At 44.6% G+C, this 12,509-nt stretch overlaps 1 protein-coding gene across 3 annotated transcripts in view; it reads right to left on the bottom strand.

Annotated features, from left to right (window-relative positions):
* The window catches only part of NR5A1 (nuclear receptor subfamily 5 group A member 1), a 250,094-nt gene that overhangs the window by 155,561 nt on the left and 82,024 nt on the right, over positions 1-12,509 (bottom strand). For all 3 annotated transcript variants that reach the window (XM_040405831.1, XM_040405829.1, XM_040405830.1), the window contains exon 3: positions 9,257-9,398. In XM_040405831.1, coding sequence (XP_040261765.1) covers positions 9,257-9,398 — 142 coding nt within the window. The remainder of the gene's footprint in view (positions 1-9,256; positions 9,399-12,509) is intronic.

Genomic DNA, 12,509 nt, shown 5'->3' with positions numbered 1-12,509 from the left:
ACACACCCCCAACTGGTAAAACCCTGTTGTCAATTTATTAATAAATATCTAACAGGGAGTAATTGAGAAACGCAATAATGCAAAGTTCTAAAAAGATGCTCTCGACTTATTTCATGTAGAATTTAAGCATGTACACAAACAGGTATGTCAAGATAGCTGACTGGTCCTCTTTAAAGCCCTCTTTAAATGCCCCATAAGTGCTTGACCAACAGGGGTCCAACCACTAGAGACCCCCACTGTATTCCGTTGTTTTAATGGAGTGGTGGTCATTCACACACACTGCTGCTGCATTCTATGGGACTTCCAGAGATTGCTGAGCACATACGCCAGTTCCCTGGCCCCAATTCTTGTAATCAGTAGTCGGACCCCACAGATCTGACACTTAAGGGGTCATTTATTAAGACCGTCATTTTAGATGCTGGTCTTAATACCCCTTCAGCTGGCAGTGAATGAGCCAAATTTATGTAGAGGCACCAGCCTTTACATAACTTTGGCGTATCCATCGCTGGTCTAAATGTAAGCCAGCTCCCTTGCTAGATTTAGACCATTTTCTAAGCCTAAAACAGGCGTAGAAAATGATAAATGAGACGGGCCTGCCGGCCCGCCCCCCTTCTTCGCACGCACCACCTTTTTTAGACCAAATGACAAAATGCAGCGCAAATAACCTTTGCACTGCAATCTGCACCAGATATACACCAAAAAGTGGCGTATATCTGTTTGTAAACCACCCCCTTATTACCTATCCTGTGGATAGGCGACAAGTGTTTACATTGAATACATGGGTGTCATTTACAAAGCCTCTATGCCTTTTTTATGTATAAAGTCAGAAAATTGGGCGCAAATTTGACTTTGTTCGGTGGAGCTTAGCTGAAGGGACGGGGCCACCACAACCCGAAACATTTAATATAATTTACATCATAAAACTGGAGCAAATTACAATGTGATCCTAGTGTCTGGTCCATGGACCTGACAAATTTACCCCTCCTAACAAACTGGTCATATATTTTGCTAGTGGGCTATTTACTAAGATTAAACACCTTAGGTCAGGGATCAGCAACCTCCGGCACTTCAGCTGTTCTGAAACTACAACTCCCAGAATCCTCCCTTCATTTCTATGGGAGTTCTAAGAACAGCCAAGTAAGAGGGTATGCTGGGAATTAGAAATAGAAAAGGTAGGGTACAAACATTATATTATGACTACTCTCAGGGAAGGTGTTAAAAATAAAAAAATTGCTAAAAATTTTGGGGAAAATAAATTATAAGTCTTCTTCCAGGTGCCACATTGCGTATAGCATCAGGACGTAGTGCACGTAAGCAGAAGACTACGGAGTGGTGCATGTTCATTTATTTTATGTCTGATCTTAGGTATGAAGCGGATTTGGGGTCTGATTGGGGGATCTGATCTTAGGTATGAAGAGGATTTGGGGTCTGATTGGGGGATCTGATCTGAGGTCTGATGCAGATTGGGGGTCTAATTGAGGGGTCTGATCACTGGCATAGCTATAGGGGTCGCAGCGGTTGCAATTGCGACCGGGCCCCTAAGTCAGGGGGGCCCGCAGGGCCCCCTCAAGCCAGGAGAGCCACAGCGGCAGTTCCGATCGGAGTCCCAGCAGTGTAATGCTGGGGCTCCGATCGGTTACCATGTCAGCCAGGACGCTACTGAAGTCCTGTCTGCCATGGCCAGTTATTCTGCAGCATACTTGCATGCGCTGTGTCTGGCGCTCCTCCTTCTTGTAATTCATCACAGGTCTGTGAGGCGCATTGCTATAAGCATAAGCAATGCGCCGCACAGACCTGTGAGTTACAAGAAGAAGGAGCGCCAGGCGGCCACAGCGCATGTAAGTATGGTACAGAGTAACTGGCCATGGCAGACAAGACTTCAGTAGCGTCCTGGATGCCATGGTAACCGATCGGAGCGCCAGCATTACACTGCTGGGACTCAGATCAGAACTGCCGCTGCCACCAATGATTGGGGGGGTCCGCACTGCCCACCAATGATTGTAATACAGTTGAGGAGGGAGGGCGCACTACCCACCAATGATTTTAATATGAGGGGTGGTCCGCACTGCCCACCAATGATTTTAATACAGGGGAGGGTGCACTGCCCACCAATGATTTTAAATACGAGGTGGGGGGGGCGCACTGCCCACCAATGATTTTAATACGAGGGGGGGCGCACTGCCCACCAATGATTTTAATACCGAGGGGGGGAAGGGTGCACTGTCCACCAATGATTTTAATACCGAGGGGGGGGAGGGTGCACTGCCCACCAATAATTTTAATACCGGGGAGGACGCACTGGGGGCTGATGGAGAGGGTACTGGGGGCTGGTGAGAGGCACTGGGGGCTGATGGAGAGGCACTGAGGGCTGGTGAGAGGCACTGGGGGCTGATGGAGAGTCACTGGGGGCTGATGGAGAGTCACTGGGGGCTGGTGAGAAGCACTAGGGGCTGGTGAGAGGCACTGGGGTCTGATGGAGAGGCACTGGGGGCTGGTGAGAGGGACTGGGAGCTGGTGAGAGGCACTGGGGGCTGATTGAGAGGCACTGGGGGCTGATTGAGAGGCACTGGGGGCTGATGGAGAGGCACTGAGGGCTGGTGAGAGGCACTGGGGGCTGATGGAGAGGCACTGGGGGCTGGTGAGAAGCACTAGGGGCTGGTGAGAGGCACTGGGGTCTGATGGAGAGGCACTGGGGGCTGGTGAGAGGGACTGGGAGCTGGTGAGAGGCACTGGGGGCTGATTGAGAGGCACTGGGGGCTGATGGAGAGGCACTGGGGGCTGATGGAGAGGCACTGGGGGCTGATGGAGAGGCACTGGGGGCTGGTGAGAGGCACTGGGGGCTGGTGAGAGGCACTCGGGGCTGGTGAGAGGCACTGGGGGCTGATGGAGAGGCACTGGGGGCTGGTGAGAGGCACTGTGGGCTGCTATGAGGCTACTGGGGGCTGCTATAAGGTTACTGGGGGATGCTATAATGCTACTGGGGGCTGCTATAAGGCTACTTGGGGCTGCTATGAGGCTACTGGGGGCTGCTATGAGGCATGGGGCTCTTATCTGAGGTCTGATTAGGGGTCATTCATATTGGGATCTGAGCTGAGGTGTTATCTGAGGTCTTATTGGGGTCTTATTAACATTGGGGATCTTATTGGGGCTGTTAGCTGAGGTCTGATTAACATTGGGGGTCTGATTGGTGGTCTGACCTGAGGTGTAATAAAAAATATATTTTTTCCGGAGCAACTTGGAGAAAAAAGGCCTCATAGTCTCCCATACTCCTTCTGCCCGGCCAAGCCTGCCAGCACCCCTGAGGCCAAGCCAGCCAGCACCCCTGAGGCCAAGCCAGCAAAGCACCCCTGAGGCCAAGCCTGCAAAGCACCCCTGAGGCCAAGCCTGCAAAGCACCCCTGAGGCTAAGCCTGCCAGTACCCCTGAGGCCAAGCCTGTCAGCACCCCTGAGGCCAAGCCTGTCAGCACCCCTGAGACCAAGCCTGTCAGCACCCCAGGGACGTTGCTAGGATCTGAAAACATCCGGGGCACAAGCCCATTGTATCACGCCCCTGTGAAGCCAAGTCCTCACCCCATGAAGCCACACCCCATGGGCCTTCACAGTAGTTATTAACCCCTTTCAGCAGCCCCCCCTTCACAGTAGTTATTAACCCCTTTCAGCAGTCCTCTCTTCACAGTAGTTATTAACCCCTTTCAGCAGTCCCCCCTTCAGTGAATGGAGGACTGCTGAAAGGGGTTAATAACTACTGTGAAGGGCCTAGCCGTCTGGGCAACACCACAGATCATCCCCTCAGTAATCCGTATCCTGCAGTAACTGAACTTTAAATCAGCGCTCATCTTATTACTATCTTGACTTACACACTCAGCTCCAGTAACAGGCAGTGCGGGCGGCGCTCTCTCACTGACGTCATGCGCCTACGCCGCCTAGTGGAAAGAGCAGGCGCGTTGCGTCAGTGAGCGAGCGCCGCCCGCACTGCATGTTTCCGGAGCTGAGTGTGTAAGATAGTAATGAGATCATGAGCACTGTTTTAAAGTTCAGTTACTGCAGGATACAGAATAGGATGGCGGGGCTGCGCAGCGCAGGAGAGTCAGAGCGGCTGGCCTTGCCAGCCAGGGGCGTAGCTAGAACTGACTGGGCCCCACAGGAAAATTTTGTATGGGCCCCCCCCCCTCCATGACTATACTGGCATCCTATATGTGCATATGTAAGGGAGAGTTCACATCACATTTTTGCCATCCGTTTGATGTTTACGTTGGAAAATGGGATACAAAAGCGGAGCACACTTCGCTTTTGTATCCTGCAAAGTCTGTTAAAAAAAAAACTTATACATTAACGTATCTTTTTTTTGATGGTGTCAGTCTGAGTCACCTGTTAACATATACACTCACCTAAAGAATTATTAGGAACACCATACTAATACAGTGTTGGACCCCCTTTTGCCTTCAGAACTGCCTTAATTCTACGTGGCATTGATTCCACAAGGTGCTGATAGCATTCTTTAGAAATGTTGGCCCATATTGATAGGATAGCATCTTGCAGTTGATGGAGATTTGAGGGATGCACATCCAGGGCACGAAGCTCCCGTTCCACCACATCCCAAAGATGCTCTATTGGGTTGAGATCTGGTGACTGTGGGGGCCATTTTAGTACAGTGAACTCATTGTCATGTTCAAGAAACCAATTTGAAATGATTCGAGCTTTGTGACATGGTGCATTATCCTGCTGGAAGTAGCCATCAGAGGATGGATACATGTTCTCATTCTGTTTACGCCAAATTCGGACTCTACCATTTGAATGTCTCAACAGAAATCGAGACTCATCAGACCAGGCAACATTTTTCCAGTCTTCAACAGTCCAATTTTGGTGAGCTCGTGCAAATTGTAGCCTCTTTTTCCTATTTGTAGTGGAGATGAGTGGTACCCGGTGGGGTCTTCTGCTGTTGTAGCCCATCCGCCTCAAGGTTGTGCATGTTGTGGCTTCACAAATGCTCTGCTGCATACCTCGGTTGTAACGAGTGGTTATTTCAGTCAACGTTGCTCTTCTATCAGCTTGAATCAGTCGGCCCATTCTCCTCTGACCTCTAGCATCCACAAGGCATTTTTGCCGACAGGACTGCCGCATACTGGATGTTTTTCCCTTTTCACACCATTCTTTGTAAACCCTAGAAATGGTTGTGCGTGAAAATCCCAGTAACTGAGCAGATTGTGAAATACTCAGACCGGCCCGTCTGGCACCAACAACCATGCCACGCTCAAAATTGCTTAAATCACCTTTCTTTCCCATTCTGACATTCAGTTTGGAGTTCAGGAGATTGTCTTGACCAGGAGCACCCCCCTAAATGCATTGAAGCAACTGCCATGTGATTGGTTGACTAGATAATTGCATTAATGAGAAATAGAACAGGTGTTCCTAATAATTCTTTAGGTGAGTGTATATCAGTTGTGTCTGACTCCCGCCCTAAAATACTTGTCCGGACACAGCCCTTGCATGTGGAAGTGGTATTAGTAGTACTAAATATATTAAACACAATAAACACAAGAGAACAATTAAGGGTACTTTCACACTTGCGTTAAACCTTTCCGGTATAGAGTTCTGTCCTAGGGGCTCAATACCGGGAAAGAACTGATCAGTTTTATCCTAATGCATTCTGAATGGAGAGCAATCCGTTCAGGATGCATCAGGATGTCTTCAGTTCAGTCACTGTACGGTTTTTGGACTGAGAAAATACCGCAGACTGAGAAAACACTTGCCGGAATGCCGGATCCGGCATTATTTTTCATTAAAATGCATTAATGCCGGATCCGGCCCCAAGTGTTCTGGAAAAACGGATCCGGTTTTGCAGTCTGCGCATGCGCAGACCTTTAATAATAGGAAAAAGATAAATACCAGATCCATTTTTTCCGGATGACAACCGAAGAGATAGATCCGGTATTGCAATGCATTTGTGAGACGGATCCGTCTACAAATGGTTATCCGTTTGCATACAGATTGCATACGGAACTGCCTGCCGGAATCCAACAACGCAAGTGTGAAAGTACCCTAAGATAATGGAAGCACCGCCTCCATTAAATGTTGGAAAGGGCCATCACCTGACGGACCGCACTCATGCACACGATCATTTCTGTCATTTCTTGGAGATGGAGCTTCTATTATTTTAATTGTTCTCCTTCTATAATGGACGGTTTTGTGTTTGTTGTAATTAATTTCATGTCATAATATTTTTTCCAATTGCTAAAAAAAATATTAAATGATACGTCCGCTATATATGAATGCATAATACATGGGAAAATACTACTAAGATTTTTAACCACAGAATATCCTACATTTGTTAGTATTAAGCTATATAGCTCAGTGGTTAAAGGGGTTATCCCATGAATAATGTAAAAAATGAAAATGCTACTCACTTTCTAACAAAGCTAGAACCAGCCCTGTACCTCACATGGATCCAGAGATCTCCTCATTCATTGTTTTGCTAGATTTATATCAAGCTGACAGCTCAGGGGGCGTGTTTTTATGCTGCAGCTCAGGAGGCGTGTCCATGCTCTCCCTATCACAGCTCAGGAGGCAGTTGAAGGATGAAACTGAGCATGTGCGGCCATCTCAGCGAGCAGGACAGGGATATAAGAAAAAACAAACACCAGGTGGCGCTATACAGATACATTTTATTGAATAACTCAGTGCCTATGCTACATTTTTAATTACATGCAATTAGAAAAGTACTCAGATCCAGGTGCTGGTTTGAAAACTGTAGAATATTTTTCATGGGACAACCCCTTTAAGGTTCTTATCTTTAATGCAGATGATGGTGGGTTCAAAACCCAGCAGAGACAATTTAAAAATAGTGGTTAAATACACAAAGGTGTCCCCAGCAGGGAAATAATTGATTTTTTTTTTTTTTTTTGAAAGGCTCAAAACTCAACATATGATCAAATAACACACCCACACACCCTCTTCACCCCTGCAAACTTGGCCAGTTTTTTTCTTTGGAAACGTGGCAACTAGGGATGAGCATGTTATGAAATTTGTTTGATGGTAAAAGCAGAATTACGTTATGGAATCTGTTACCACGGACCATAACGCAATTCTATGATGGAATGTATAACGGAATTCTTTTAGAGGCATTCCCTTATTCAGTCCGTCATAACAGAAGTCTATGGCCTGCATAACGGATCCGTCCCATTTCCGTTATGCAGGATAGGACTCCTGCAGCCATGGAAATACTTGCTCAGTCGGCCTACTTGGCTATCATGGTGTCAGTCATGTGAACCCTACACAGGACTGATCTATGAGCTAAATACCTTTCTACTGGGAAGACGGGGGTCAACTACACCTAATGGAAGAATGGCATGTGAACAGAATTTTCAATGCATGTATTAGAAACTGTGATCCCAGAGAACTCCTTTATAATACTGCTTTAAAACCTAATAATAATTATTGCTACCTTTTGTCATATAGTACATTCTGCAGCAAATAAGTATACAGTGGTCCTCAGGATATAATATCTTCAACATACAATGGTCTTTTCAGACGGATCAGGATCCTGATCAGTCTTACTAATGCCATCAGTTGACAATGGTCTTTTCTGACCCATAGGCCTCATGCACACGACCGCGGATCTGCAATATACGGAAGCCGCCTGTGTGCCTTCCGCAATTTGCGGAACGTAACGGGCGGCCCATTGTAGAAATGCCTATTCTTTTCCGCAAAACGGACAAGAATAGGACATGTTCTATTTTTTTTGCGGGGCTATGGAATGGAGCAACGGATGAGGACAGCACACGGAGTGCTGTCCCCATCTTTTGCGGCCCCATTGAAGTGAATGGGTCCGCATCCTAGCCGCAAAAACAGCGGCTCGGATGCGGACCAAAACAAGGCCTTAGGCCTCTTTCAGACGGGCGTTGTGGGAAAATGTGCAGGTGCGTTGCGGGAACACGCGCGATTTTTCTGCGCGAGTGCAAAACATTGTAATGCGTTTTGCACTCGCGTGAGAAAAATCGCGCATGTTTGGTACCCAAACCTGAACTTCTTCACAGAAGTTCGGGCTTGGGATCGGGGTTGTGTAAATTGTATTATTTTCCCTTATAACATGGTTATAAGGGAAAATAATACCATTCTGAATACAGAATCCATAGTAAAATAGCACTGGAGGGGTTAAAAAATTTTTTAACTCACCTTAATCCACTTGCTCGCGCTGCCGGCATGTCGTCTGTCTCCTTCTTTGCTGAACAGGACCTGTGGTGAGCATTCATTGCAGGAACAGGACCTGTGGTGACGTCACTCCGGTCATCACATGATCCATCACATGACCCATCAACATGGTAAAAGATCATGTGATGGATCATGTGATGACCAGAGTGACGTCACCACAGGCCCTGTTGCTGCAATGAATGCTCACCACAGGTCCTTTTCCTGCAATCAGCAAAGAAGGAGACAGAAGAGAAGCCGGGCTGCGCGATCAAGTGGATTAAGGTGAGTTAAAAAATTTTATTTTATTTTTTTAACCCCTCCAGCGCTATTGTACTATGCATTCTGTATTCAGAATGCTATTATTTTCCCTTATAACCATGTTATAAGGGAAAATAATAATGATCGGGTCTCCATCCCGATCGTCTCCTAGCAACCGTGCGTGAAAATCGCACTGCATCCGCACTTGCTTGCGATTTTCACGCAACCCCATTCACTTCTATGGGGCATGCGTTGCATGAAAAACGCAGAAAATAGAGCATGCTGCGATTTTCACTCAACGCACAAGTGATGCGTGAAAATCACCGCTCATGTGAACAGCCCCATAGAAATGAATGGGTCGGTATTCAGTGCGGGTGCAATGCGTTCAACTCACGCATCGCATCCGCGCGGAATACTCGCCCGTCTGAAATGGGCCTTAGTAAGTTAAAACTAGACTCAACATACAATGACTCAGACTCAGATGCAACCAAGCAAGGCCACTTCTCTAGTAAAATAAGTGTATTAGATGCTAGTTAGCAGCTATTCCTGACTGTTATATGTAAGGACTTGTTTTATCTATCTTATTTTTCTTCAATCTTCATTTTCTCTTATCTTGGATGACATTTTGGGGCTTTGGAACCGATTACTCAAGTTACAATGGTTTCAACACACAATGCTCGCCATGGAACTAATTAATATTGTAACTCGAGAGACCACTGTATACAGTAAATAGCCTTACACTGATAAATTTGTCGCATAATTTTGACTATATGCCAATTTTGTATATAGAGATGATGTATAATGGTCCTACCTTCCAGTCGCATTCCTACATTTAAACATTTTTGGAAACGGCAGTATGGACACCTCTTTCTTTGAGTTTTGTCTATTTTACAGCTTTGGTTTTCTGTGCAGGTATACCGCTTGTTATTTTGCACTGTCCTCTTGAAGAAACCCTGAAGGAGAGAAACCAGCCAGATATGAACGGCATATTCTAGTAAAACAATTGGGAAAGAAAGCATTGTATAAAAGTATACATAAGGCGACACTAGATTATTTTTTCTCTTCTGATTGGAATCCCTCAAATTTCCCTATCTGAGATACACACTGTAGGGCCAGTGTCAAGGGAAGTCAATGTAGCTACCTGTATGTGTGAGAAGAAAAGAAACCCATGCAGACATTGAGAGAGCATACTTACAATGAATTATCCATGAAGGCCTTCCAGGTTACTGCTGTAGCAGCCTTGACATTGGTTATAGTTTTGATGGACCACTGAAAAATTGGGTATGATAATGTTTCCACCTGCTTCCAACCTTATCAGATCAGGACATAAGGACATTATCGCCCTGATGTTCTTTAATTATTTATCTATTGACCTGAAGCTTCCCCGGCAATAACCGCTGACTATCTGTAGTTTTTGAAGCTGGTCTCGTAGTGATCATGTTGAGACAATCCCTTTCAATCAATAGCCTCTCATTCTCACTACATTAAGGCCTTGGACCAACAAAGTTCTGTAGATGTTGCTAGACCCAGCTTCATAGGTCTCTACTTTTTACGCCACATCTATGGTATAAAGGTGTCCTACCTATCCTTAGCTGTGGTTTTGTGCTGCACCATGTATGAAATTACCTTTGGGGTAACTTCTATGTAATTTATCTGAATCGGGGGTAACAGTCTGCAACGATGTGGCCAATCGGTCATCCATGGGATCTTTCATATGAATTATCCCACCAGCAACAGGAGGGACTAAGCTGAATGATCAGGGAGTCAACTTTAAAAAGAATAGACTCTTTGCTGTTTGGGCAAAGGTGCAAATGATTGACCCCATTTGACTGATCATGACATACACATGTTGTTGTGGCCGACAATGTTAATTTCGGCAGATTGAAGTCTGCCATCGACCATCAGAGACCATAGGTTTCACATCAATTTTTCAAGCGATGGTTGGCTGAAATGGCCAATTTTGGCCATTTCAGGTGACTCTTATCCTATGTATATGGGCATCTTTAGTAACCCTGAAAAGAACTGCTTCAACAGAATCATATAAAGGTCCTTATTTAATATGTACTGTCTTGTGTGATTCAGGAGTGCTTTCCTTTCAGTTTTGGGAGTAATATGGATGGTGGAGCAATATCTATTGGAAACATTTGGCATGGCTTAGGCTGCCTTCACACTTGCGGCAGAGTGATCCGGCAAGCAATTCCGTCGCCGGAACTGCCTGCCGGATCCGGCAAAACGTATGTCAACTGATGGCATTAGTAAGACTGATCAGGATCCTGATCCGTCTGAAAAATGCCTGATCAGTCAAAAGACGGATCGTCTTTCCGGTGTCATCATTTCTTTTTTTCACCTTTTTTTCGGTCTGAGCATGCACAGACCAGAAGGACGGATCTGGCATTCCGGCACTAATACATTCCTAGGGGGAAAAATCCGGATCTGGCATCCAGGCAAGTCTTCCGTTTTTTTGGCCAGAGATAAAACCGTATGAGGATGCATGGGGATAAAACTGATCATTTATTTTCCAGCATTGAGCCCTTTTGACAGAACTTTTCCGGAAAAGAAAAACGCTAGTGTGAAAGTACCGTACTCTTATCTACTGATGTCTAGATATAGAGAAATAGCTGTATCAGTTCAGAACCCTAAAGCCAATGGCTACACTCTGTCTTTTGTACAGTAATTATATAACTATACCTATGTATATGCACTAAAGCTAGCAATATTTTTCATTAACCTTCTGTCATCAGACTAAACCCTAATTATCCAAGTCATTCAGCACAACTAGCAATTAATGGACTGAGATGAGGATGCCGGGTAAAAACAGATTTATACAGATTTTCAGCAACTCTATATTGTCTTTTTCTTCATTGTGTTGCATTCTTTACATGAGGCCACACAATATCTTTGTATCTAGTCTAGGCCTCCCAATAACTGTGTACATACTAGTCATCCAGGACTCCACATTCACACAAGGCAAATTATGTTGGTGATTGTTACAAACTCCTGTGGATGTTTTCTTTTGCAGTCAACATTGTTTCAAATTTTTAAAACACGCTCAGTGCAAACAATGGATCCCCTTTGTCTTTTATTCCAGAAAATGTGTGTTTTTGAATTCATGATGGTGATAAAAGAAAAAAGCAATGGACAAAGTGGGTGGCATTCGCCTATTATAACAATTTCTATGGAAGATGCAAGAGCAAACCCAATACTGTGCTGCCTTAAATTCAATTAAATGTATCTATGTTTCAGATAGTGACAGCTGAAAAGAGTGATTGATATTAGAGAGGGTGGAGTATACAATAAATGGCTAGAAAAATAGACTTACTGATGCATGATGCAATAGATAGATAGATAGATAGATAGATAGCAGGTAGATACAAGATTGGTAGTTTCTAGATAGATAAGATAGATAGATAGATAGATAGATAGATATACACTATAAATAGTGGAGAGATACTACATAGATAGTAGACAAATAGATAGATAGATAGATAGATAGATAGATAGATACTCGATAGACATATATTAGATAGATAGAGAGATGATAGATAGATAGATAGATAGATAGATAGATTTCCACACAATATAGATAGTAGAGAGATACTAGACAGATAGATACTAGATAGATAGACATATATTAGATAGATAGATAGATTAGATTAGATAAAAATACAAAAATGATTTATTCACCCATGTGGAAACGCAACGTTTTGGCTCAACCTTAGAGCCTTTCTCAAGCTTGAGAAAGGCTCTAAGGTTGAGCCGAAATGCCGTGTTTCCACATGGGTGAATAAATCATTTTTGCGTTTTTATTGAATTTTGAGTGCTGCCTTTTTGCTGTTTTGTATGCGGGGCAATAGTCTAGTCCCTTTTTGGCATGCACCTCTGTTGTTAATTTCATTCATTGACTCTAGTGCTGCTATCTATTTGCTTTTTTAGATAGATAGATAGATAGATAGATAGATAGATAGATAGATAGATAGATAGATAGACACTAGATTCCAGATAAACACATGGACAAAATTGTTGGTACCCTTCCTTTAAAGAAAGAAAAACCCCAAATGGTCACT

This window comes from Bufo bufo, chromosome 8, assembly GCF_905171765.1.
Source record: "Bufo bufo chromosome 8, aBufBuf1.1, whole genome shotgun sequence".
NCBI lineage: Eukaryota > Metazoa > Chordata > Amphibia > Anura > Bufonidae > Bufo > Bufo bufo.
Note: the sequence above shows the minus strand (reverse complement) of the source record. Positions and strands in the feature narration are given on the sequence as shown.